Source organism: Lontra canadensis, unplaced genomic scaffold, assembly GCF_010015895.1.
Source record: "Lontra canadensis isolate GAN:19392208 unplaced genomic scaffold, GSC_riverotter_1.0 scaffold40, whole genome shotgun sequence".
NCBI classification, from domain to species: domain Eukaryota; kingdom Metazoa; phylum Chordata; class Mammalia; order Carnivora; family Mustelidae; genus Lontra; species Lontra canadensis.
The window spans coordinates 8,316-34,892 of record NW_022631034.1 but is presented as its reverse complement, the minus strand read 5'-3'; the positions used below and the strand labels follow the sequence as shown (position 1 = coordinate 34,892).

The 26,577-nt window shown below is 41.7% G+C and overlaps 1 protein-coding gene across 1 annotated transcript in view; it reads right to left on the bottom strand.

The window, feature by feature from the left end:
* Nucleotides 1-25,218, bottom strand: part of DNAJC6 (DnaJ heat shock protein family (Hsp40) member C6) — a 42,805-nt gene extending 17,587 nt beyond the window's left edge. The window contains exons 1-11 of the mRNA XM_032870004.1: nucleotides 25,045-25,218; nucleotides 23,359-23,408; nucleotides 23,101-23,249; nucleotides 13,881-14,003; nucleotides 9,799-9,932; nucleotides 9,071-9,265; nucleotides 7,844-7,961; nucleotides 6,245-6,324; nucleotides 5,215-5,408; nucleotides 5,026-5,106; nucleotides 2,084-2,518 (exon numbers count right to left, since the gene is read on the bottom strand). Of these exons, the coding sequence (XP_032725895.1) occupies nucleotides 2,084-2,518; nucleotides 5,026-5,106; nucleotides 5,215-5,408; nucleotides 6,245-6,324; nucleotides 7,844-7,961; nucleotides 9,071-9,265; nucleotides 9,799-9,932; nucleotides 13,881-14,003; nucleotides 23,101-23,249; nucleotides 23,359-23,408; nucleotides 25,045-25,178 (1,693 nt within the window). The 5' untranslated portion in view covers nucleotides 25,179-25,218. The remainder of the gene's footprint in view (nucleotides 1-2,083; nucleotides 2,519-5,025; nucleotides 5,107-5,214; nucleotides 5,409-6,244; nucleotides 6,325-7,843; nucleotides 7,962-9,070; nucleotides 9,266-9,798; nucleotides 9,933-13,880; nucleotides 14,004-23,100; nucleotides 23,250-23,358; nucleotides 23,409-25,044) is intronic.
* Nucleotides 25,219-26,577: the final 1,359 nt, after the last annotated feature.

The window sequence follows — 26,577 nt, the reverse complement described above, 5'->3', positions numbered from 1 at the left end:
ACTGAAGAGTTGTCACAGGGATGAAGCCTGCCTCCTGGGCCACTCCACAGGCCCGTCCTACCCTTACAATTTCCCCCAGGGCCAACAGTGGAACCTGAGGATTCCGGACTGCACAGGAATGGGACTGGCATACCAATGTCTTCATGGACAAAGGAGGACTGTAGATCTGCCGGATGACCCATAAATACCATCAATGAGGGCCTCGTGGACCCTCCAGAAATGACCCGCAAAATCACGCTGGGACCAAAGGAGATGCTCTGTGAACAGCCTGTGCTCATACTGAATGTATTAGTGGACAGAGACAAGGCAGAAGAGCTCTGCTATCAAGGTGAACAGTAGAAAATCACACTGACCAGGTTTTGCTTAACTTCTGTTTTGTGTTTTTTGTGGTCTCTGGCTCACTTGAAAGTTAGAAAGAGGAGAAAATGAGTGTTGCTATGTCACTCAAAACGCTTTCTCAGAACACCACCTCTCAATAACTTGCTAGAAACCAGGTGCAGATTTAGTGAAGTGAGGAAAAGTCTGTGAATGTACTAAGACGACCAGAACAAAGTAAGCAGCTGCGGCCTCCAGCAACAATATAGCAAAACCAACGCTGTATCATTTCCTAGGGCTTATACTGCCCTTCAAAGAAAAATACTTCAGCGGATTCTCAGTCTCTCCCTGCCAGATAGTAGTATCATCTTCATCCCACAGGATATGAAACGGTTTCAGAAGACCAAGTCAATCAATATATTTAGCCTCAGTTTCATTATCTACAACCTGAGGCACGGGTTTAACTCATATCTCAAAGATCCCCTGTAGCTCTGACCCTAGAATGTAACTATCTACACGGGACTGTGATGAACTGAATCACTGAAAGTCACACAAAGTGCGTGGCCTTGGAACCTGACTGAGTACTATGGTGTTTTGGATCCTGCAGAATTTTTTTTTTTTTCCGACAGATCTTTTATTCACTTTGTTGAGTAAGAACTAGATAAAGGGAAGCCAGATAGAGAGGAAACGGCCTGAGATTCAAGGCGCCTGGGTACCACCATGGCCCATCAATCACTGATGTAGGAGCTGGAGCCTCAACACCCACATACTATGATTTTAAGACTCACTCTTACACCGAACACCTCCAGCTGAACGACTGTAAATGAACATCACCCCGAGAGCCCCCTGGGAACTGCAGGATTAGCTTGGGGAAGCAAGTTCTCACAGGTTACCACAGCAGTGCAGAGCTGAGGTGTTTCTCTTTACTCTTCCTAACGTGATGTCATCTTGGTTCCTGGCGATGGTAAGAAGGGGCAGCTAAAATGCTGACCCAGCTACTACAGTGTCTTGCAAATTTCAAAACACTGCCGAGGAACAGTGGTAGGTTGAGCCTGCAACAATGAGCAGAGCAAAGCCGAACCACCTGGGAAACAACCGCCGGGCTACAGTCAGCAGTGCTGCTGCCTAAGTGTCTTGAATGTAGCTTGAAATAACCAAGTACTTCTCTGGTACCCAAAGTGCATTCAGAAAATCACAATTCCAGGAAAACACTACAGGAAAACTGAGAGAGAGCTTTCAAGTCAAATGGCCCAGTTTTGGACCCTGGCCCTGCCAGTAATGAGATGTATAAATGTATGCTACTAATTTGACCCTAAGCCTCCATTTCCTTAACTCTAAAAATAGGGACAATAATAGCACCTAGTTACCAGATTTTTATAATAACTGAATCCATGCTTCGTGTTAAATTTCATGTTAGGCAAACAGTAAGTACTCCATGAATATTAGCTGTCATTATTAGTAACAATGTATCATTCTACATCTCCAAGCAGAAGTTACTAAAGTAGCTCAGGGATTGAAGCTTTGAGAAAAACAAAAAAAACAAAGAAAGGATGAAGAGCTCAAACATTCACTCTTACACCGTCCTACCAAAATGGACAACATTCCTATTTCCTCTTGGGTTCTCCATTTAACTGGAGAAAGAGACCTCTAAGAGGGAGACCAGGGAGACCAGAAAAGTCTCACTGACTAGGAAAGTTCAATACTGCCTGCTTGGCCCCAAGGTTACCATTCAAAACTGAGAGGTACAGCACAACATGGAAAACATTACCTTCTCCCACTCTTAGGGTTGGAGACGCAGACGTGGAGGCGGCAGAGCGGCGTGGTGTCGACTGGGTGGACGCAGGTCCACTCGGATGAAAAACATCTTCTACCCCTGACTGGCCAGCCTGGGCAGGCCCGGCTGCCCCTCCACCCCCAAACAGGTCACTCAGCAGTTCAGAATTGGTGGGAGGCGCCACTGGCGGAGAGAAGTTCTTACTCACTGCAGACCCTTCTAGGCCCAGAAGGTCCACATCCTCGGGGGGTGGAGGAGCGGCTGGCTCCTGCTGCTTTTTGCTGGGCTTTTTAGCTCCATGATGTTTGTCACCACTGGCGTTGCCATGCGGACTGGACAGAGTCAGAAGTTCATCGTCCGACTGCTCACTTTCTGGGTTCACTAGGGCAGCGTGGTCCTCTTCACAGAATGATTTTTCTGATTTCTGATCTAAGGAAGGCAAAGATGCCCATAATTAGTTACTGGCCACAGGACTATTGGTTTTGAAGAGAGAGAGTCAGTCCAGACTCCAGAAAGAGGAAGGAGCAGGCCTGAGCAAACAATGCTTTCAGACCCTTACCGATGGCCATCGGGATGTATTTCCCATGACATTCAATCACCCTCTGTTGGGCATTTGAAAGGCAGGACGGCACAATGAAAAAGAGCAGGAACTTCACAGCTGGACAGGCTGGGTCTGAATCCCACCTCTACTACCTACTGGTTCTGTGACATTGAGAAAGTTACTTTCCTTCTCCTCTGCTCTGTGCCTTGGTTTCCTCCTCAGCAAAAGGGGGGTGACAAAGAGTACCTAACTCAGCTGGCCGCTGTAAGAATTACATGAGATGATAGACAGAAAATGTTCAGGCCAATATGAAGTAGTACTTCATGTTTACGATTATGATTATGATTATTATCTTCTAGGTGCTACTGCTAGGTGCTTTGGAAAAAAAACAAAACAAAACCCTGTTTCCTAATCTTTTGCTGATTCCTCTGTCTTTTCTTTTCCAGGCCTTTGGCCAAAAGCAAGTCCTTCCTCCCACAGTCTGGAATGGAAGCAAGCCACACACCTAACGAGTGAATAAACAGAGAGGCTCCACTCAGGATGGTCCTTAGACCCTGTCAGCATCAGATGGACAACAGGGAAGAGCCTGTTCTGGGGAAGGGATGGAGAGGCTGGTGAGGGACTTTTCAGGCGCTCCTTGAAACAGATCCTCCAAAGGAACTTCCTTATTTAATGTCAGCTAGACCCACATTCCAAATCAAGTACAGATCCATATCTTTAATCCCTGATTCTGAAATGCAAAAATCTATGAAAAGGGAAAGGTCTCCCTAAGTTTGGAACAAATTCAGCTGGTGGAAAACCAGTTCTGACCAGAACGGACGTGAAAGTATTCATAAACTTCATTTATCTCACCCAGCGTGATTTTTTTTTTAAATGTTTCACTGCAGAAACATGAATATGTTCCATTACAAGTTGTCTGAGATGCTGCTGGGGACACTAAGTAATATACAATTTATGTACCATATCACCTTTCTAAAATTCGAAAACTTTTGCAATTCCTAAATGCTTCTGGTTCTGTGAGGTTCAGATAAGAAATTGTGCATTTGTGCTAAAACCTATTTCAGAGCCTAACAGGAATGATTTCTAAATTACTTATTACAGGGCGCCTGGGTGGCTCAGTGGATTAAAGTACTTACTACAATGTCAGTGGAGAGGGAAAAGTGAAGTTTTATTAAAAGCCCTTATGTGAGGAAGTTAAGATGGCAGTGGACTTGTTACTGTGGGAACTGGGAAGTCAACCTGCTGTCTAAATTTCACTGGGCGTCCCATTTTTTTTAATGTTACTGGTTCCATTTCTCAGTAGGAAATTCTGAAAGTAAGGCTTTTTTTTTTTTTTTTAATATTTTACTTATTTATTTGAGAGAATGAGAGAGAGCATGAGAAGGGGGAGGGTCAAAGGGAGACGCAGACTCCCCACCAAGCAGGGAGCCAGATGTGGGATTCAATCCCAGGACTCTAGGATCATGACCTGAGCTGAAGGCAGTCACTCAACCAACTGAGCTACCGAGGCTCCCTGAAAGTAAGGCTTTTAATTCAAAGGAATTCTGTGAACTTTTTTGTCACCAAACATGGAAAACTCCAAAGACAATGGGAATACCACATTACGTTCACACAGCAAAGAAAGGTGAATCAAAAGAATTTTATCCAGAGCATTGCCAAAGCTACTTTCTTACTCCTTTTTTAGACAAAGTCCTTGCAATTCAATTCTGCACTGAATCTTGCAGTTAACCTCAGCAAACTCTACCGCAAGGAGACAAATATATATGGACAGAACGCCAATGCCAGTCTACTGACGGCAGCAGTGTGAAGTGTTATGTTGGAAAGATTCTAAAATACATCTCCAGGTTTGGCAGAAAAGGATACTGTGATTGAGCCCAATCTCTGCCACGGCTGTTAAGGCATGTAGCAGACACATATAAGCAAGGTGTTTGCCTTTTCTGCACCGGGGAAAGCTTAGATCTGCCCTGTTGGTGATGAGAGCCCTCTGGGAGAAATGCCAGACTTTATATTTTCAGAATATGTACTCAAGAGCAGGAGATAGAGTCCTTTATTAACTCATGTGTCAGCAGCATAAAGGGAAAGCCTAGAGAATGTCATGCTTATTCCTAAGTCCATGTAAGATGTGATCCAAAACACAGCATAGAGAGAAAAGGTGGAATTCGGCTAAAAATGGTTTTCTACATCAGTCTAAGAGTACCCATGGAGTTGAAAGTAGGGAAGTAATTTCAAATTGCCTGATTAAGAAAAAGGAATGAGCAGGGAGGTATAAGGAGGAATAAGGATGACTTCTAAGTGCTGCTGCCTTTGAGGCTGCTTTGAGGATGAACCACATTCACAGAAGAACCATATAACTTAAGTGTCTATCCACATAACTCAGAAAAATGCTTGGAAGTACCTTGCCAACAGAGAGAGGAAAAGAAGCCACCTTGCCCAAAATGCCGGGGGTTGTCCGGAGGGATGTCTATTGGAGCCTGTCCTGCAAGACAAAAGGCCATGCAGCATCAATGAAACTCAGGAAAGAAGTCAAAGGGATAACTAACACAGAGGCTTTGCCCTCAAAATAAAATCACCAGGGGATTCGTACCTCCCAAGACCAGAGTATCTTGATGCTCCTGATGAGAAGAGAAGAGGATGCTGGGATTGACATCTTTCGTGCAGTAATGTTCCCATGGCGGGGTTAAGTCTATCACTTTGTCATGGGGCTGTAGTTCTACATCCAGAGTCACCTGAAATAGCTGAGGATATTTTTCTGGTACATCACATGCATCCAACTCAGGTCTACATAGGAATTTAAAAGAAGATCGGTGAAAAACAATGGGATCAGAATGATGTTCAGCACAGAAACCATTGTAGGTTGACTCAGGTTGACCCTGAGACTCATTCCTAGGGAAAAAGCAATCATTAATCAGTTAAGTGACTTTACTGTCCTGAGCTTGCTTTCCTCATCTAGAGAAAAGAGGAGAGTAATGCCTACTCAAAAAATTTGGATACTACTGCATGTGAAGGCATTCTAGAATGACAGCTGATAGATTAGGCAAGGCCAAGTCAGTTGTTAAGATAATGAAACAGCCCTAAGGGGCCATCCTGAGCTCTTGAATGTCCACCTCCTACCCTGACCCTATCCTCCAGGCTTTAGCCACCCCTCTGAGTTCCCAAGGCCACATAATAATAAAGCAACTAAAGTTCGTACAGAGGGGTACCCTGCTACAGTGCTATGGCCTGGCATCGTGTCTAAAGGGTCATCGCTCATAGCATACCACAGATTAAACTGCCATCCCTATTGAAAGACACAAAGGGATACATAGATGCAAAGTGTTCATAGTATTGATACTTTGTTTCTATTTTGTTCAGTCTTGTTCCCTCACAAGGAATTTTAGACCATCCTGTTTCAAGTCTTTGATCCTATTGTGTTCCAGACAAATTATATCCAATTGCAAGTTGTAAAATGCAACTGGGCTCTCTTGAGTTGCTAAGTTACACTCTAACAACTGTTAGTCCTGCAGCACAGGGTTCCAGGGGTGTTGCAGCACAGAGCTGGTGAGCCTTGGGCTCTGGCTTCCAGCATTTCACAGCTGCTTATATTGAAAGGGGTGTTCGGTTCAAGCAGCACTCACTTGGTGAACTTTAACACTGTGGTTTCCAATGGTATGAATCCAGTATGAAACTGAAGCTGGAATATCTGGGTGTTGGTCACCTAAAAATACACGAGAGAAGCACATTACAGTCAGCCAGTGAAAAGGGAATCGGATCAAAAGACTGTATTTCGGGGAGCCATGCACCTTCAACTGTTTCAAAATCTGAGCCTTTGCTTACGATGAATACTAAATGATCTTCCCATTTGGAAACAGCCCAGCGTCGTTTCCAGCCTCTCCTCCCCATGAACTCTGCTTGGGCAAATCATTCCCTCCATTAATGTCTCATGTTCTTGCACACTGCCATACGTTGGCTCATTCCATTCCTTCTATCCAGGATGCCCCTGCTCCAACCTCCAATCCTTCAAGGGCCACCTTACAAGGTCGTATCCTCCCTGCAGCCTTTCTGCAGCCACCACAGGCTAAAACAAACCACTCCCATTATGGCATTCCATCCTACCTGTACCCTGATAGTGGATATTCAGATATGTGATGAATTTCTGCTGCTAGGCTGAGCTCCCAAAGGGCAGGGACACAGTCTTATTCTTCTCTGTCCTACACCCCTAAGGTGATGACTGGCATAGAGCATGCACTTAGCAATTATCTGATTAAATACAATTCTGATTCAAATACAAGTACCTATTACATTATTCATAATATCCAAGAAGAGGCAAGACCCAAATGTCCATCAACTGATGAAGAGATTAATGGAACTGACAGAGCCATAATGGAATATCATTTGGCCATATAAGGGAATGAAGTACTGATACATGATACAACATGGGTGAATTTCAGAAGCATGCTAAGTGAAAGAAGTCAGTCTCAAAAGACCACATATTATATGATTCCATTTATGTGAAATGTTTGAAATAAGCAAGTCTACAGAAACAGACAATAGATTGGTGGTTGCCTAGGAGATGGAAGAGGGGAATGGGCAGTGGCTGCTCATAAGTATAGAGCTTCTTTGGGGCATGACAAAGGTGTTCTGGAATTATATAGTAGTGATGCATAACCTTTTGAAAACACTAAACATAATGTATGTACTACATACATTAAAAGAATGAATTTTATGTTATGTGAATGTTATGGTAATAAGAAAGTTTAAAAATATAATTACTTAAATCCCACACCCTTCACAGAAATATATCCTCTCCCATTAATCCAAATGGGACACTATAAAAAAGGGCACAAGCTTCTAAAGAGCAAAGTTTGCTAGAAGTTCTAGGGCTGTCAGCTTCTGGCAAAGTCATCAAGCCAAGGACCGGGAAATCACAACCTCTCTGAGTCTCATTCCCTATAAAACGAGGGAAATAGACATAAGTAATTTTTAAGACCTCTTTCTAATTCTAAAACTACAAGCCACTCAAACCCAAAGTAATGCCAAGAAAAGATTCTAAAATACTCCTTATATTAAGGGATGCCTTGCTGGCTCAGCAGGGAGAGCATGAGACTCTTGATCTCAGGGTCATGAATTCAAGCTCCACACTGGGCACAGAGATTCCTTTAAATAACAACATAAAATAAAATATTCCTATTAAAGGCTCAGAAGAGTTTATGCCATGATTCTTCCTGAAACCATACCTTAGCCTGTAGCCGGCTCCCAATGGTTGACCTCAAGTGGTACATGGAAACAACAACATCTCCTTGCACAGTGATGCTCAAGGGAATGAAGATTTTTCCATCCTGGACACGGTATTCTCTTTGAACAGAGACAAAAATTTACATTGAAAGAGTCTAATCTTGTATTATCACATAGGTAGAGTCCTCTGTGGCTTTGGCCAAGGTATCTGTTGCCCAAGTCTGCACCCAAGAACTATTTCCTATCTTGAGCAGAGTCAAGAGAACAGCCATGGGTGCAAACTGGTTCTCCCATGGGATGCTGTTGGTCTAATGATAGGTCCTCTCTCTCTCCATCCCAACTGGACTTCCAGATAAATTGACTACCCATCCATACTCTGTAGATGTCATGATCCTCAAATACATCTAGCCATGTTGTATTTGTCACTTAACTTTAAATTAACAGTTAAAGTAGGGATAGAGGGAACAAAAATGTCCAACCAAGATCAGCATAGAAACTGCACTGTTATGCTCTATGAGTATCTTGGATACCAATCCCCAAATTTAACCTATTCCAAACTAACTTCATTTTATGTTACCATCCACTACCTTCTCTCCATATCCCCTACCACCTCCCTCTGGCACCTGCTCTTTATTGTGGATTCTATAACTGCTTTGATTACATCACTGTCTACCTCACTGCTTACCCAGAAACTTCATTCATCCCTGATTTTTCCCTCATCCTCACTAAATCTCATCAAGGTCATCTCTTTCTTCAATGTGCAGGTCCTCTGTTCACATCACTGTCTTAACCCTCATTATAGCTCACACTAGTCCCTTAGCTTGTATCTCCATTTGAGAGAGAGCTATAACGCCCCTTGATTTAGCTTTGCTTTTCTATAATTACAACCTACACAGAATTTTTTTTTTTAACATCAGCCATGTTACAGTAATGTAGTTCTCCCAGGAAGAATATGATCCAACTTACAGAAGAATAAGGCAATTCACAGGAAGAAGTAAAGAGATGTATCATGACTGGGGTGCCCAAGTGCCTCAGTGGGTTAAGCGTCTGCCTTCAGCTCAGGTCATGATCTCGGGGTTCTGGAATCGAGCCCCACATTGCTCTCCCTGTTCAGTGGGGAGTCTGCATCTCCCCTTCCCTCTACCTATCTTCCCTACGTGTGCTCACTCCCTTGCTCTAGATCTCTCAAACAAATAAAATCTTTTTTAAAAAAAAGTATCATAACTTACTTCATTCGTTCAAAATCTGCACAGGTCGTATATATTTTGGTTTCTCCAATCAATACATCACAGTAAGGACGACATCCGTTTCTCTGTTTGTTAAAAAAAGGAACTGGACTGACAGTGATGGACTTAATGGTGAGAGGCTTGAAGTGAGGGCGGTAGGGTTTGTCTGCTAGGAGGTCACACATATAACCCAGATATCTGAAACAGAAGATTGACATTCTGTCGGTGCCAAGCACACCAGAAATAAGAAACGATCAATCTTTGCTATCAAGTCTGTTCTTGTAAATGACTAACTTACAATAACCATTTACTGTGTTAATTTCTTAAACATTAACTGCCAAAAGAGGATGTAGCCAAAAATTTAGGAAAGCTTTTATCTAGTGACATTCCTATATTCCCCCCGAAGAACTGAAAAGGCATATTTATTTAATGAAAAGGCTTGTGGGAGCCTTACCCTAGCTCGATATTTGCATATCTATTCTTATTTGATCGACCAGATTCAATTTGTCAGCTAAAGGCTTGCTCTGGCTCTGGGAAAATTTTAGGACTTATCATCAGAAACACTTTCAATGCAAAAAATGTAAGGAGAAGCAATTAAAATAAGAGAAAGGGAGAAATTGTGACTAATGGGAATATAATAAGTCAATTACCTAAAAAGGGTTTTTCTTTTTTTAAGTGCATGACAGTAGTTTAGAAACATCTGGGCCTACTCTTCATCTAGCTTACTTTACCTCCTGTGGGATGGCGATAGCCCGATTCCGGGTCGCTTTGCGTATAACAACCGTACGGCAGGGCCAGGAGTAGAGTAGAGGTTACAGAAAATGAACATAGCACCGACCAGAATTGACGATGCTGCCCGTCCATCCTGCCAAGAAAGATACATAAACACTTTATGTATAAATGTGATTCACTGGACCATAAACAGACATGGCCCAATCAGCCACTCACCATAGAGAAGGGTTGTGCTTGCAGTGAAAAGAGGGGAGAAAAGGGAGAATTCCTCTTAACAGAATGATTTTCAGTTAAAAATTGTGCGTTTGAAAACCAAACTCTGTCCCAGATCTTCAAATCACAATGCAGCAAGGGCAAAACTATTCTTAGGGCAAAATTAACTCTACTAACCTAAGAAACCAAGCAATGTAAGTTTAATTTGTATATATTTACTGAAAAATAATCTAATCTTCAAAGTAACTTTGATCTTGTAAGATCAGAACTGGTAGTTGAGGTCTCTTGGTTGCAGGCCAGAGGTAGAGTTCACAGATTTGGGAAATACTGTTTTTTGGAATATGCTATGTATATATTTCACCCAAGGTATGTTCCTAGAATCAGAGAAAATAAAGAAGATTTACATGTTTCAACCACATTCAATGGAGAACTATATGCAGTAACATTCCCGATAGATGGTGACACAGGTTCTTCTAGACTACTTTAAGTGACACGGAGTTTGCTGCTGTTCGAAGAAGCTCAGTCCAGGTTACAAAGTTTTTGTCCTGAATAAGTTCAGCTTGAAGTCTATTCCACTCAGTGATCCTGATTCTTCCTTCTGTCAGAAAAAAGTAAGCCTACTTCTTTCTCCCTGGGAAAGCCTTTCACATGTCTGAAATACCCTCCCTTTCCACCAACTCTTCTGTTTTCGAGGTTAAAAACACACCCAATCTATGACAGCTAATATTATGTGTCAACTTGACTGGGTTAAGGGATGCTCAGATAGCTGGTAAAATATTACTTCTGGATGTGTCTATAAGGGTGCTTCTAAAAGAGATCAGCATTTGATCAGTAGAGTGAGCAAAAAAAGAAACACCCTCATCGACATGAGTGGGCATCATCTAATCTCTTGAGGACCCGAATAGAACCAAAAAGTAAAGAAGGGCAAATTTTCTATGTTCTTGAACTAGAAATGTCTACCTTCTTCTCCCCTGAGACATCAGAGCCTCTGGTTCTCAGGCCTTGGACTCGGACTGAATTACACTGCCAGCTTTTCTGGTTCTTTAGCTTGCAGAGAGCAAATAAATTGTGGGACCTTTCAGCCTCTGTAACTGCATAAGCCAATTCCTATAATGAATACATTATATGTTGGCTCTGTTTCTCTAAAGAATCCCAACCAATACACAGTTCCTTTGATTCTTCCCCATTTGATATTCCATTTTCACAGACATCATTTGGCAAACTTTTTTTCTGCACAGACTCATTTTAAAACAACAACCTTAAATGTGCTACCCAGATGTGAAATACAAGATATGAGATATACTCCAACCACACTAGAGAGGAAAAGAAATATCATCTTCCTTATTCTGGACACTATGCTTTTACTAACATAACCCCAGGCTAAAGCAGTTTATATGCAGGCTAAGTCACACCACAAGCTCTTATTGATCTTCCTATCCACTAAAACCCCTAGTTCTTTTTCAAATGATGTGTTAAGCTAAGACACAAAAATATTTAATCTTTTACAACAAGATTAGGGACTTTACATTTATTCTGTGTTTAATTTCACATTGTTAGCTTCTGCTAAACAACCAACCTACAATGGCTTTTAAAATCCAGATTCATTATATGACCTTCCCAGTTCAGAGAAAATTGGTCTTCATATCATCATCAATGTTTTTAATTAAAAGAGCAACCAAACGCAACCTTCTGGAAGGATGCTGATTCATTAATCACCTACTTTTGGAAGCAGATACTGAGCCAAAATCCAACTCAATGTATAACAGCCTAGCCCAGATTCCTCTATCTTGATTATAAGAAATTGGAAAATATCTTTCAGGAATCCAATAAACTGTCCCTATTAATCTCTTGGCCTTGTTGCAAAAGTTCAGTTGTTTTGATACATGTGTTCATAATGAAGCGATGAGGACTTCTTTTTCCTAAGAGTTTAAAATCATCTGTGCAAAGACTTAGATTAGAATTTTGCCTTGAATTGCCATCAGGTTCACCAGCCTGTAACTTTCCAGGATCAATCTCCTCCATCTTTTCGAAAAATCCCCCTGTCTTTGTTTGCTTGGCACCTCTATTTCCTGTTTCCTCATATTACATAAGGAGTCCATGATTGCTTTTCCAAGCGCTCTCGGCATTCTGCCACAGAATTTAAGTCTAGAGAGTGGATTATTTTTAAGTACTGTGAAGCTCTTTTCATATCTCACTACCTATCAGCTTGTCTTAATGATCATTGTTACCCACTTCCTAGCCTGACATCTATTTCCCTGATAGAGAAACAGAATAAAAGAGTTAAGATTATACCACGTGCCTTAAGCATTTGTTATTGTCCTTATTCCAAGGACAGCTTTTTTTAAGACATTTTTCTTAATCTTCATTCCTTTTAGATTTAGCCTTCTTGATACTCTTACCTGATTCATGGCTCTTGGGATATGTGTCCCCTCCTTTTATCTACCACACAAGTCTTTTTCAAAGTTTAACTAGGTTTTTATGGAAAGATGAGTATACGCTTATTATTTTTAATAAGACAGAAATAAACATGATAAAAATAAAAGCTCCCACTTTCAGCTTCAATTCCATTTCCCGAAGACTTGATACAGACGTACGACTCATTCACATCATTTTCCAGTGAACCAAACGCAGCCAATGGTGTCATAATCCTTTGTCTGCTTCTTTTTCTTCTTTGTTGGCTTTTGATTCTTCATGATTGTAAGCCATCTTCTCTTACAAAGCTATCAGATTCTGGCCCTCTGAACTTTTTAGGAAGTTCTTGAGCAAAGAAAAAATCACCAGGGTGCCTAAAGGCTGCTTAGTCCCTGAAAGTAATCTGTTCTGTTGCACAATCTGCTGTGCCTCCACAAAAAAAACCCTTTGGCCTTTCACATTAAACTTCTATGAACATCAAGTGCTTTTTCTTTGTTGCCAAGAGTCTGAGAACGTGAGACGGAAAGAAGAAAGTATGTTCTTTAGATTTTTTCCCTCTTTTAGCCAACTGGCTCTCAAGGAGGGAGAAAATCATCAGGTAATCCTAGAGCAAAAAAAAATACACCCTGACATTTCTAGAAGCAATGAATAGTCCTAGTATTTATGCTCAGATTCCACCTGTGTGTCCGTTTGTTCATGTATGCAATCACTTATTCAAACCTTTCAGACCCGGGTGCAAAGGTAAAGAAGATACAGTTCTTGCCTGTGAGATGCTTATAGTCTAGTGCGAAAACAGGCAGATCGCCAGATTACGAGGATGCCACAGAAGACATTAAGATACACAGTGGAAATGTGTATATATATACTCATGAGTCAAAAATATTTTACCAGAGTTGAGTTTTAAACAATAGATAAGAAGCCACCAGAGGATAGTTGGGGAAAGGGACCCTAAGAAGTCAGGGGTCAGGAAAGTCATCACTTCCACTAGGAATTGCTACAACATACAATCAATCTACATGACTATGTGCAAGAGCAGAGGGGTCTTCTTATTTCATTTTTATTCAAGCACAAAAAGAAATGATAAATATTCCAATGTGTTTATCAATTTTATTCACACAGAACTTACTGGTATTTCTGCCTGTGTCTACTTCTTCTACTTCTTCTTCTTCAGTCCTTGTGTCTACCTCTTTTATAATATTTAGCACATTCTAGAGGCCCTCTACTATGTGCATGTATCTGCCTCTCTCAAAAGTACTCAAGTTTTAAGGCAAGAATAATAAATTCCTTCCTCATTTTTATATCCCTCACATTACCTAATTCCTAAGTAGGGATTCAATAAATTTTTATTCAGCTTAAATGTTATCTGTCCACCAGTCTGTACAGAGCCAGCTGTACTTGGCCAAACCAAACCCACCTACTACAAGTGACAGCAACAACAGTAATGAAGATTACTCACCAAGCAGTGGACAACACAGACGTTTTTGGGATTCTGTAGTAGCCAATTATACATATTCCGACACACAGCAAAAAGGTTGTGTAGACTGGGGGCCTGCCTGATGGGCCAACTGCACTCTGAGACCTAAGGCACAGAGCAAAAGGAAATGAATTCCCCAAGCGACTCCTCTCCATAAGGAGCTATCACAACAAACAACTTCTGGAATATGATACCACATTCTCTTTTAATATAGAAGGAGAGATGGGAACAGGGACCAAACGCAGAAGAGTTGTTTAATATAACAATTCCTTAATTAAAAAATTCCATTCCTCTAAAGGTATTAAAAACACATTTTGAAGTACATTTTAAGTAAAAATAGATCATTTAGGGGTACCTGGGTGGCTCAGTCAGTGAAGAGACCAACTCTTGATTTCAGCTCAGGTCATGACCTCAGGTTTGGGAGATCCAGCCCTGCATTGGGCTCTGCACTCAGCACAGAATCTGCTTGAGATTCTCTCTTTCCCTCTCTTGCCCTCTGCTCCTCTCCCCCCAACTCCCCTACACCTGGGCATGCACACACACATGCACGCATGTTCTCTCTCTCTCTAAAAAAAAAAAAAAAAAAAAAAATAGACCATTTAAACTATATGTTTGGATTTTTTTTAATTCTGTGAGGTTGCATTTAATTTCTATTAAGTATAAAATGTTTGGGGGCACCTGGGTGGCTCAGTGAGTTAAGCCTCTGCCTTCAGCTCAGGTCATGATCCCAGGGTCCTGGGATGCAGCCCCACATCGGGCTCTCTGCTTGGCAGGGAGCCTCCTTCCCCGTCTCTCTCTGCCTGCCTCTCTCTGTCTACTTGTGATCTCTCTCTCTCTCTCTGTCAAATAAATAAATAAAATCTCAAAAAAAAAAAAAAAAAGGTTTGACCTGCCTATTATATACTTAATTACAGTATTACCTTATAAAACCTACATTATCCCTGATTTTACCCTAGTTGTCATGAGAACATGAAAAGAGCTGCAGAGTAAGCCAAAGATACCCTTGTTCAAAGCTCTTATTTCTTTCTGTCTTAAAGAGAGAACTCACAAGTCCATGAGGCAATCCTCAGTATTTTCATTCATCTAATACATGTGTTCCTTTAACCCATTACAGAGCATTGACTATGTTCCTGGAATTCTGTTTGGCTATGAGCTGTACCATAATCATACAAGTCAGGTATTAATGTGATCCCCGTTCTACAGATAAGAAAACTAACTCTCAGAGGTTGCCTTGTCTAAAGTCATACTGTTGGTCAGTACCAGCAGTGCAACCCAGATCTTCTGAATATAAATCACTGGACAATAAGAGTAGACTGGTAGAGAGATCATCACTGATTCAAAATATTAGGCATGAACCCCAACTGATAAGATATTTACTAATTTAGGTAACAAAGATAAGAAGACGTTTAGACTTGGGCAAACTCTATGACCTCTTTTAGCTTTTCTTCCTTCACAAAATGTGGTGAGTGGTACCTACCTACCTACCTCACAGGATGTGGTTAGTACATGAGGATATATTTCAAGGGCTCAGCTTAGTATCTGACACACACAAAGTGATTAAGGAATGTTAGTTATTATGATCAATATTGTATCAGGTAACTGCCCGTGCAAAGCCCTGGGTTCAGATAAAGTGAGATATGTTTGAATAAAATGAATGAAACCCTGTTTGATAAGAATGTATACTTATCTTATCTACCCTTTAGATAAGTAGACTTATCTACCCTATAGATATCTACAGGGTAGATAAGTCTACTTATCTAAAGGTCCAGCTCACTCAAGGTCTGTGAGAAGTTGGGAGAATATTGAAGAAGGAGAGTGACTTTCATCTGCATTTTCCGAAGACACCTCAAGATCCAGTGTGGAGAATGGATGTGGATGCCATGAGAGTAGCCAGGGAGACCAGCCAGGAGGCTGTTGAGCAGTCCAAGTCAGGGATGATGGCGGCTTAGGCTAGATGAGTGCCAGTGGGACTTGAGGGATTCAGGAATTAGAGATGAGATGGAATACCTGTATATGTATGACTTGGAGACTGATCATATGGGGGCAGTGAGTGTGGAGGAGTGTACTTAAGAGATGAGGGGGAAAGAGTCAAGGATGACTCCTAGGTTTCCAGCCTGAATGGCTGGATAAAAGGATGGCAGGTGCCATTTACTGAGGTAAGGAATTCTGGAGAAAGACTAGGTTTTTATGTGGATGGTGTCACCAGAAAATACTCTGAAACACTACCACCGCTGGCCTAAGAAACCCCAAATGTCTCAAATTCCTAATGTTTAACAGTGGGGAGAGGGAGGCCGGAGTAATCTATTTGGTTGCCCTTTTCTGGGAACCAGATAATCACTAGTCAAAATATAAATGGGAAATGAGGTGTGGTCTCTCTAGAGCAGACATCCAAAGGCAAACGCCTGGAGCTTCTCGTTCTGGGGTTGTCAAGAAAGTCCATTCCTTTAGCTTAATTTGTAACATTTTTCTATAAGATGACTGTAGGGTAATGACTCACTTACCTGTATCTTTTGGCAATGATGGGTGTGATTTTAGTGAACAAAGTCGCTGAAACACTTCACACAGCTACCAAACAATCTGGGGTGACCCTCTACTGGCCGTCTGTCAATTTAGACTCTATATCAGCTTGCCCCTTTCTACCCAATACAAATCAGGGCTGTGTTTGGTCCATTCTTTACCCCCAAATGGATTCCCCACTGATGTGTTCTCAAGGGACAGAAATGATACATTGATTTAAAAAAAAAAAAAAAAAGAATAGTTGGGAAGACAAATTTTGCCATCGGAGAAATTGCAAAGTGTACATTTGTATAAGCTAGTTCTTGTCTCCAGTGTTTTTCTTACATTGGTAAGTGTACATTCATCGTTTAAAACCCAAGTTCAAGGGACGCCTGGGTGGCTCAGTTGGTTGAGCGGCTGCCTTCGGCTCAGGTCATGATCCCAGTGTCCTGGGATCAAGTCCTACATCGGGCTCCTTGCTCGGCAGGGAACCTGCTTCTCCCTCTGCCTCTGCCTGCCTCTCTGTCTGCCTGTGCTCGCTCGCTCTGTCTCCCTCTGTCCCTGACAAATAAATAAATAAAATCTTTAAAAAAAAAAAAACAACCTAAGTTCAAGTGTTCTTTTGTCTCTGAAAGTTTCTTTAGCACCCAGAGGCAGAAATCTTCATTAACTTAGGTCTTTGTACACATGTTCTTGTCCACTCTCATCTATTAAAGCTTTTATCAGTTGAACAACAGGGTTGAACTCACGGGCTGGGTTTTCACCTTTGCTTTTTACTGCTTACGACCTGATTAACGTTAGTCAAGTTACTGATCTCTCAGAGCTTAAAATCTCTCATGTGTAAAGTGAAAATGAGCATTACAAAACTGTTAGGAGAATTAAGTAGCACAACATAAGCATGGTGAGTGCCAGCTTATTTTCCAATTGTACTCAAATTAACTGTTTGCATCCATCTACCCCTCTAGCCACTAAACCCCATGAGAAGAGACACACCAAACTTATTCATTTTGTAACCTCAGAGTCGTGTCCATGTGTCAGTTGAATGGCAGGTGCTCAGTAGGTATTTGCTGAGTGAATGAATGAGTGAAAGAACAAAGGAATACACCCCATTTGGCAATCATTTCTTGTGCTGAGATTTGTCCATATGTACAATCACTCAGGGAAGGAACAAGTGAATCAATTTTGTTGTTGTTTTAGGTTGCAATCATGTAAAAGTACAAAAAAAAAAAATGGTTTTTCCTGGAAGTATTTTTAAACCTCTTACAAGCTGTCAACCATACAAACACTTTAAATGTCAGTATCTGTAATAAGTCTCAGCTAAAAGTTGGCTAAATTGTTCTTAGCACAATAGGCTAAAAGCTCCACAATCATTAAATCAATCAAGTAAATAATATTAATTTAAAGTACTCCATAATTATATATTTACTTGATATATAATTATACACCATTAAGCAAACATACAATTAGAATTTTTTTTAAAGCATGTACTCTGTCTAAAAGGGGAAAAAGAAACATTACGGCATAAACAAAACAAAACAAAAATGTTTTAAGGAATTCAATCACAAGCTGTTTTTGTAGCTCCCTGGGGTTCACAGGTTCGTGCAATAACCACAATCCTTGGGCATGTGACACTTCGCAATGCAATCTCCAGTCTTTCTAAACATCTCCCAGAGCCACAAGCGTCAGGAAATGCCATATGGATTACAGGCTGCCATGATACCACCCAGTGGGGAAAGAAGCCAAACAGCACCAGGGCTAGATGCTCCATTTTCATCTCTCCATCACTCCAAGGGTGAGATAAGATAGCCGAAGCATCCCACTTGCTGGGCACAAGAGCAAAAGATACTCCAGAGAATTGAACTCAAGAGCCATATCCAGTGTTTTAAGAATCTGCACACTATTTTTGGGAAACAGGGGTCAGTCAATCATTTCTTGTGGCATTTTATTATTAATAACATTAATCATAACTACCACTTACCAAATGTTTACTATAGTGCAGATCTGCTATGAAGTTTATTCCTTAGAGCAAACCTACAGAAAAAGTTTCTAAGTATTTGCACAATAGACATTGGTCTTGTCATCCTTAATTTATACAGGAGAAAATGGTGATTTAACCAGGAAGAGGAGCAGCTGTGATGTGAACCTCGGGTAATTTTTAAAGTTTGAAATCTGTGTATATGCTATAATTTTCATCTCAATAATAAAATAAGAAGAGTCGTGTTCTTCCTATTCTACCACACTGGCTGATTGATTATTAACTGCAATTCCTTCTTACATTTGTGTGGTGGTTATGGCCTCAAGTGATGGCTGTATTTTCTAAGGTGGAGATATTCAATTCACTGAAGCCTGCAGAACTAGAGTGTGGGGATCCCTGGCCCTCTAACTTCTAGGCCAGGGTTTTTTGTTTTTTTTTTTCCACCCCACCCCATTATTTCCTATCCTTACACTGAAGACTGGTGGCAGAGGGAGAGATGAAGTAGAAGCTGTAAAGTCACTCCTCTAGGGTCACCCCTTCTCACCAACCATGAACCAAAACCAAAACACCTGAGAGCTACGGTGACCTCTTTGGTGAGCTCTGGAAGGAAACGAATAAAGAAACAAACAAAAGATTGCGCTTTATGAAGTTCAAGTTGGTAGCATATTTCCCCCAAGTCAATTTGTTCTCAAAAGAAGTCCTATAAGATCATGTAGTTTAGAAATAGTCAAAATGAAGAAAGATTCTAAAGGAACCTGGAATGATGATGATGATGATGATTTATGCTCCTCATGGGGCTCCTTCAGCATACTTTTCTACCTGGCTGAACAGGGGAGGGAGGACACTCAGAGCAGCAGTGGAGTGCTATCAGTATGTAAGAACTTTAGGGCCAGCCTCAACTTAGTGTCCATTCATCCAGTTTTCCATCTCTTGCCAACAGCAGTGTATAAAGTGGTGGTCCCTGATATTCTGAGCAGAGCTGTAAATGTGTGCAGAAAGTGAATCAGTGTACACACACCCACAGAGTGGATGGGTGTTTATTTGGGAGATGCTAGAGAAGGTGTGGGCTAGACAGTGGTGATGGTTACACAGCACTGTGAATGTGCTCAATGTCACCAAACTGTATTCCTAGCAGTGGTTGAAATGGTATATGTTTATGTCATGTATAGTTTACTGTCAAAAGAGGAAGGGAGGAAGGAAGGAAGGGAAGGAGGAGGGGAGGGAGGGAAAGAAAAGGAAAGGTGGGAGAGAGGGAGGAAAAAAGGAATGGAAGAGATGGTTAAACTCTCTGAAGTCCATCCATGGGTCTAGATACACAGGGGAGTTGCGTTTCTTTAACTCAGATTAGGAACACCTGGTTTAGATAATGCATCTCCTTGGTCTCTAGGACTTTAGTGTCAACACTGGTCATTTTTATTTCCTCAAGGTGGAAACTGGCTACGAAAAGTAAGAGAACTGCTGTTCAGTACATCCTGTGAGGGTCTGAATAGGCATTCTAGCACTCCCCTTTGAAAGTGGGGCACTCTGACAAGTACTGTTTTGAGTTGGGGCCTCTGTCAACATGGAGACCAAATGTAAGTCCTTTTCTAATGTTCTGTTCCACGTGCAAATACTAAGAAAACAGCTAGTTGATTATCTCCTATGATTCCTATCAAACCATGTGGCTTCTAAGCATAAAAGCTAATCACAATACAAAATGATCCCCCTCAGCAAAGTGAAATCTTCCTGGAAACAGCCGCTCTGCCACCACCACACATCTCCCCAAACACACATCAGTCAATTAAAATGTAAAGTGACTGAGTTCAGATATACACAGAACTGGACTTCTGTGAGTCTGTAAATAAAACCAGTCTCATATTTGGTCTTTTCCAACACTGGAATTTATGGAAGACTATGCCATCTACACTATTTTTTTTTTCACTTTTTAAAGATTTTATTTTTAAGTAATTGCTACACCCAACATGGGGCTTGAACTTACAAGCCTGAGATCAAGAGTCATATGCTCTACTGACTGAGCCAGTCAGGCACCCTGTGCCATCCATATTTGTTAAAATAAGATTTAATTGCACACCTAATACTCCACTGTCCTGGAAGGAGGAAGAAATAGTTCTAGCCCTCATGCCCTGAGAGATGAGAACCAAAAAAAAAAAAAAAAAAAAAACCTTTCCTAAGTAATGCAACAATGAGATGGAAATCAATTTGTGGTATTAGTGCTGGGGAGAAAAAGGACCGAGATTTTTAAGATTTTATTTATTTATTTGTCAGAGAGAAAGAGAACAAACAGAGGGAGCAGAAGGCAGTGGGAGAAACAGACTCTCTTCTGAGCAGAGAGCCCAATGTGGGGCTCTATCCTAGGACTCTGGGTTCATGACCTGAGCTGAAGGTAGATACTTAACTGATTGAGCCACCCAGACATCCCCTGGCTTCTCTTTCCAGCTAGGCTTAAGTGTCTTGAGAAAAAGAACCAAATATTTATTTTGTATCTATGTGTTTAATAATTCTTGGCACATTCATTCTTCTGAGAACCGTGTGTTAGCCAAGCCAGCCACTGTTCTAGGTGGCAGTAAGCTAAACATACCTCCTGTTCTTCTAGGGCAAACGAGAACAACCCAGGACCGATGCTCAATATGTAAGTCCTGGTCTTGTGGTAAGACTGTTAAGACTGGTCACAAAATATGTAATTATACTAACAGATGCCTTTTTAAAAATACCTTTATAGAGATTGCTTTTACAAATCCGACACAAAGAGACAACCTCATCTGTATGAATGCTTCTATAATGGTATATCTTTATTTACTTTCAGAGCAAAATTTTTCCAGACTATTACAGATCTTTCAAGATCAAATAAAATTTCTATGATAGTCCTTCAGTTATGAAAATGATGACATTGACGGAGTCTCCAAACAAGAAAAAAATCAAAAGATTTGTGTCCGAGTTAGAAACAGAATATCTACCCACATTTTTGTTTGATGTTAATTCACTTACTCTGAATTAGGTAATAGGTGGAAGAAGAGTTGGAAAGGCAGTTAATTATAGGGAATTTTAAAAAGCTGCATTTAAAATCTCCATTAGAGAATGGCAATTTAGACTAACTGCTTCAAAATGGTTTTATCACTGCTTCTGAAGAGCGGTCCCCAGGGCAAGCAGGAACAGCACCCAGAAAGCTGTTAGCAGTGCAGACTCCCACCACTCTCCTGCCCTGATGAAATCAGAAATACGAGGCCTGGGTTTGACTAGCACTCCAGGTGGTTTTGTTGCTCACTAAATTTGAGATCCACTGGGTTTCCTCTTGCCTATTCCAGGAACACTCAGAGAAAAGAAAGTCCTTAGCAAAACCCTCTCCTATCTTATTGAACATTAAGGCAGGTAGAGGTCTTAGAGAACATAGAGACCAAACTTCTTGTGTTTTTTACAGATCCAGAAATTGAAACCCAGAGATTATCAATGGCAACTGAAATTTGGGGCAAAATGTGTTCCAGCATCAAGGCTGAGGTCCTGGATACACCATATGGACAACCAACTAATGTTTTGTTTATTTGAAATCAATTTGCACTCTTCAAGTGTCCACTGTATAGAAAATCCTTTCTATTTATTAATAGACTCAGACATACTTACAAAACCAATCATATCTAAGGCTAAATCAAAATATTTGAAGATGTTCTTGAGAGAGAAAAAGCCTTCATTTAGTGAGTCACTCAAGAATTCTGTGGCCAGGATGCTTGGGTGGTTCAGGGGGTTAAGCCTCTGCCTTTGGCTCAGGTCATGATCTTAGGGTCCTGGGATCAAGCCCCGCATCGGGATCTCTGCTCAGCAGGGAACCTGCTTCCGCTCTCTCTCTCCCTGCCTGCCTCTCTACTTGTAATCTCTGTCAAATAAATAAATAAATAAATCTTTTAAAAAATAATAATAATAAAAGAATTCCGTGGCCAGAAATATCAAACTCTCATCAGATTCAAACCTGAGCCAGCACTCATTGCTTCACCAGCCAGAAACTAGAATTTTTTTCTATTTTTCTGTATTTCTCTGCCTCATTCAAAAAGCTCCTTCGAAGGATAAGCCAGCTTTCCCCAATAATATCGCCAGCCCAGAGTAATAGTTAAGAACACAAGCCTAAGACCACCTACTAGTGGTATGGTCTTGGGCAAGTCACCACTTCTCTGTGTCCCCGTCTACCTCAGAAGACAGTGTAAATGCTCCAAATATGAGTAATAGTACTACCACACCTACAGGGTGGACTGCCTGTGTGTTGTCCTCTACCATGAAAGAAGCACCTTTACTGAATGTCAGAGAGCTATTTCCATGAACGCTGGTGTCTACCAGCCTAACACCGCTGCTTCATCATGGTGCCCAAGTAGGAAGAAGGAGTGGTTAAAGGCATCATTAGTGCTAGAGTATAAGAGTTGTCAACCGCCCTACATAGCAGTTCCATCTCCAACTGAGCCTCACAGCAATGTGTCCTAACAACAGAACAACCAGCCATAAGTGATTTGAGACCCCAAATTATATGGTATCTCATTGACATATAAACCTTCCTGCAAATGTGCTTACCCAAGGAAAATCTTCAAAATATTTCATAATAGCCTAATAAACACTTTGTGGCTAGAAGTGCCCATAGTATATAGTTAATCAGCTTTGGGGGTCTGAGGACCAAAGCTTTGAGGATAGCTCTTAAAGGGAAAAATACCCTGTTATGTCTTCAAACCATGTGATCCCAGCGCTTAAACTCCTTACCCTGCTGTGAAACTTGGCAGTTCGATAAGACTTGGGTGACAGATTATACACCGTGTAGTGGTCAAGATGTCTGGAATCCAAAAAGCTTCGGATGTCATCAACCTGATTCCTGAATCCTATGTCAACATTGTCCAGAGGAAAGGACATCACTGGCAGGGATCAGAGAGAGAGAGAGATAGGTTAAACAGGTTTGCTGTCTCCATGGGGAGCCACTTGTAAGCTGAGCTACTGAGCAGTTATTAAACATGAGGAACTTACCAATAATTCTGGAAGTAACATAAGTGAAGTCTAAATCTCCCTTCGTGTAGCTAAAAGCAAGGAAAGGGTTCTCATTAAAATCATCCAAATATGCCAGGACTCCCCTCTCTCATTCACTTGCACATTATGACTTGGACACTTGCATCCAGTAGGCATTTAGACCACCCTCAAGGCCTTCTGTCTAACAAAGAACAATTGCTGAGAGCAGCAACCCACACCCGCAGGAGCGTATATCTACACTCTAACCGATGTAGCCAGTACCCTTTGTAGATGACACTTCATGAGCAGAATCAATCTAAGAACAGAAAACACTGCTTATTCATTAACATGGATTATTCCAGCCTCTTTGCCTACGTATGACTACCTCCTATAAGTGTGGGCAGCTGGAGGGTAAGGAAGGAAGTGATGGAGAAACAAGGAACATCCTTTCTCTGCCGGCCAGGCCCTAGCTGGGGATTGCAGGTAAGGGATAAATTTTTACCTCTGAACAAAGGTTAAAATGTTGATTAAAATTTTGGACTTGACATGTGAATTTATGATTAAAAACTGCATATTGAAATAAGTCAATCAGAGAAAGATAATTATCATATGAACTCTCTGATGTGAAGAATTTGAGAGGTAGGGCGGGGGGGTGGTCATGAGGGGTAGGAAGGGAAAATATGAAACAGGATGGGATCGGGAGGGAGACAAACCCTAAGGGACTCTTGATTTCAGGAAACAAACTGAGGGGTGCTGGGGGTGTGCAGGGGAAGGATAGGGTGGCTGGGTGATGGACATTTGGGAGGGTATGTGCTATAGTGAGTGCTGTGAATTGTGGTAAGCCCGATGATTCACAGACCTGTACCCCTGGGGCAAATAATACATTATATGTTAATAATAAAAAAAATGCATACTATAATTTGAAGCAACCCTAGAATTTTCTAATACCTACAAATAAAAAACAATTCATATGGCCTGCTTGTAAGAATTTTCATACAGTAGAAGGGTAGGAAATTTCCTCCACTAAACAAGGTTTAAAGGGCTATTAAGATACAAAAAATAATTGTTTCAATTATAATCCATAAGTATTGTTTTCAGGTTACATGTGCATTATTACCTCGTTTAATTCTCAAACCAACCAGGGACATGAATCCTATTAGAGTATAAAAGTCAAGCTCAGAGAAGCTAATTAAGTTGCCTAGGTCACGTGGTTAATTAACAAGGGCAGATAATGCATGAGGACCCAGAATGCTGGACTCACAAGACAGGGATGGCAACCACTATATTTTAACGTAATGCGCTGAGCCATCTGCGCCTGTGCTCGTTGCTTCTGAAGGCCTCAACGTGATGGCTTCAATGACATTGCTTGGTCGATCCACGCAATTACATCACACAACGGTAAGTCCTTGAGCCAGAAAAGCAGCCGGCAGGTAACCAGGTCCTTGAGGGGCATGGGTATCCATTAACTCAGCCAGCAAGAATGCATGTACCTAGGGGCACCTGGGTGGCTCAGTTGGTTAAAGCCTCTGCCTTCGGTTCAGGTCATGATCCCAGAGTCCTGGGATCGAGCCCCGCATTGGGAGCTCTGCTCAGTGGGGAGCCTGCTTCCCCCACCCCGCCCCCATCTGCCTCTCTGCCTACTTGTTATCTCTCTCTGTCAAATAAATTTAAAAAAAAAACAAAACTTGAAACAAAGAATGTGCATACCTGGTAACAGACTGTATGACTCGGGAAGATGTGTCCTTGAGGGTGTCTTTCAGGTTGTCCTTTAGGTTACTGAAGAGCCGCCCTGCACCTCCTTTCACCATGTCGAAGAGACCTCCCCCGTAGCTGGGCTCCATGTCTGGAGATGAGGCACCTGCGAAGGCACGACAGAAGTGGAGGTGAGCTACAAACTACACAGTCTCTCTTCGTCCCTCAAGCATATGCACAGCAGGGCAGACGCTCCTGCAAGTGATGCCCACTCTCAGAACTTACTGACTCAGGGCTCCAGCCGTGCTGCCGGGCCTCAGAGACCCAGCCAAGCGCCACGCTGTCCCAGGCACAGAAAGCTCGCAGGGTTGTTGCCATTAGCCTCTGGCGCCTGCTGAGCCCTTGAAATATGGCTAGCCGAGTTGAGAGGTGTTGTATGAAATACACAATAAATTTCAAAGATGGCACAAAAAAAAAGAACGTAAAAGATCTTAATACTTTTTACATTGATAACATGTTGAAATGGCAGTATTTCGGATATACGGAGTTAAATAAACGGTACTATTAAATTAATTTCACCTGCTCCTTTTTGCTTTTTAATGTGAATACTAGAAAAAATTTAATTGTACCCACGGCCCACATTATATTTCTTTCAGACAGTGTCTCATCAGAGGAAGGGCATCTTAGAAGTGGGTCCAGGGGCCTCCTCTGTCCTTAGTTGGAGCTGACTGTGTTAGAAGGCTCATCCCATGCCTATCCCTCCAACTCATCTTCATTGCCATCATGGAAAATAGCTTCCTCGGGGCCTTTGTAACAGTTTTTAGGATGCACAGTGATTATTAGTGTTATTTGTCAAGTATTCCAGTTTTTCCTTCCTTACAGATTCACAAAATTGTACTTTTTGGTCCCTTGCAGTTAGCTCTAGCCAAGTTGCTCAATCTTGGCCCTACGGACATTTAAGGCCAAATTCTTTTTTGCTGGGGGGAGTGGGGGGTGGGATGCTGCCCTGTGCACTGTAGGGTATTTAGTGGCGTCCTGGCCCCTAGCCACTAGATAGCACCCGGAGCACCCCACTGCTGCCAGCTGTGACAACAAATTGTCTCCAGACGTTGGCACATATTCCCTGGGGGGAGGGGCAAAAATACCTGTGGTTGAAAATCACTGCTCTAGTCTATGGTATGTGATGGTATGTGTGTGGAGGTATTGTGTGTCACTTTCAGGATAGAGCATTTAACTGAGTATGAAACTCTCCATAGTTCCCATTCCCTCTGTAGGTCTCTGTCCCTCTCTTTTTTTGCCCCAGCAACTGGCAGGGTTTGAGATCAGGGCTGTACTCCTGGGTCCTGGAGTAAGAAGCTATGTAGCAGAACTCTCAGCCGACCTTTGATGAATATGTAACACGAGAGACCAATAACCCTTTATTATTACAAGTGCCCCAATTCCCACTGTGCGAATGTTCCTTCCCACAGCACAACTCCGCTTATAAAAGTTGATACAGGAAGAAAGTAGGAACCTGTGTGGAGGAGGCTAGCGTGAACAATGGCTAGG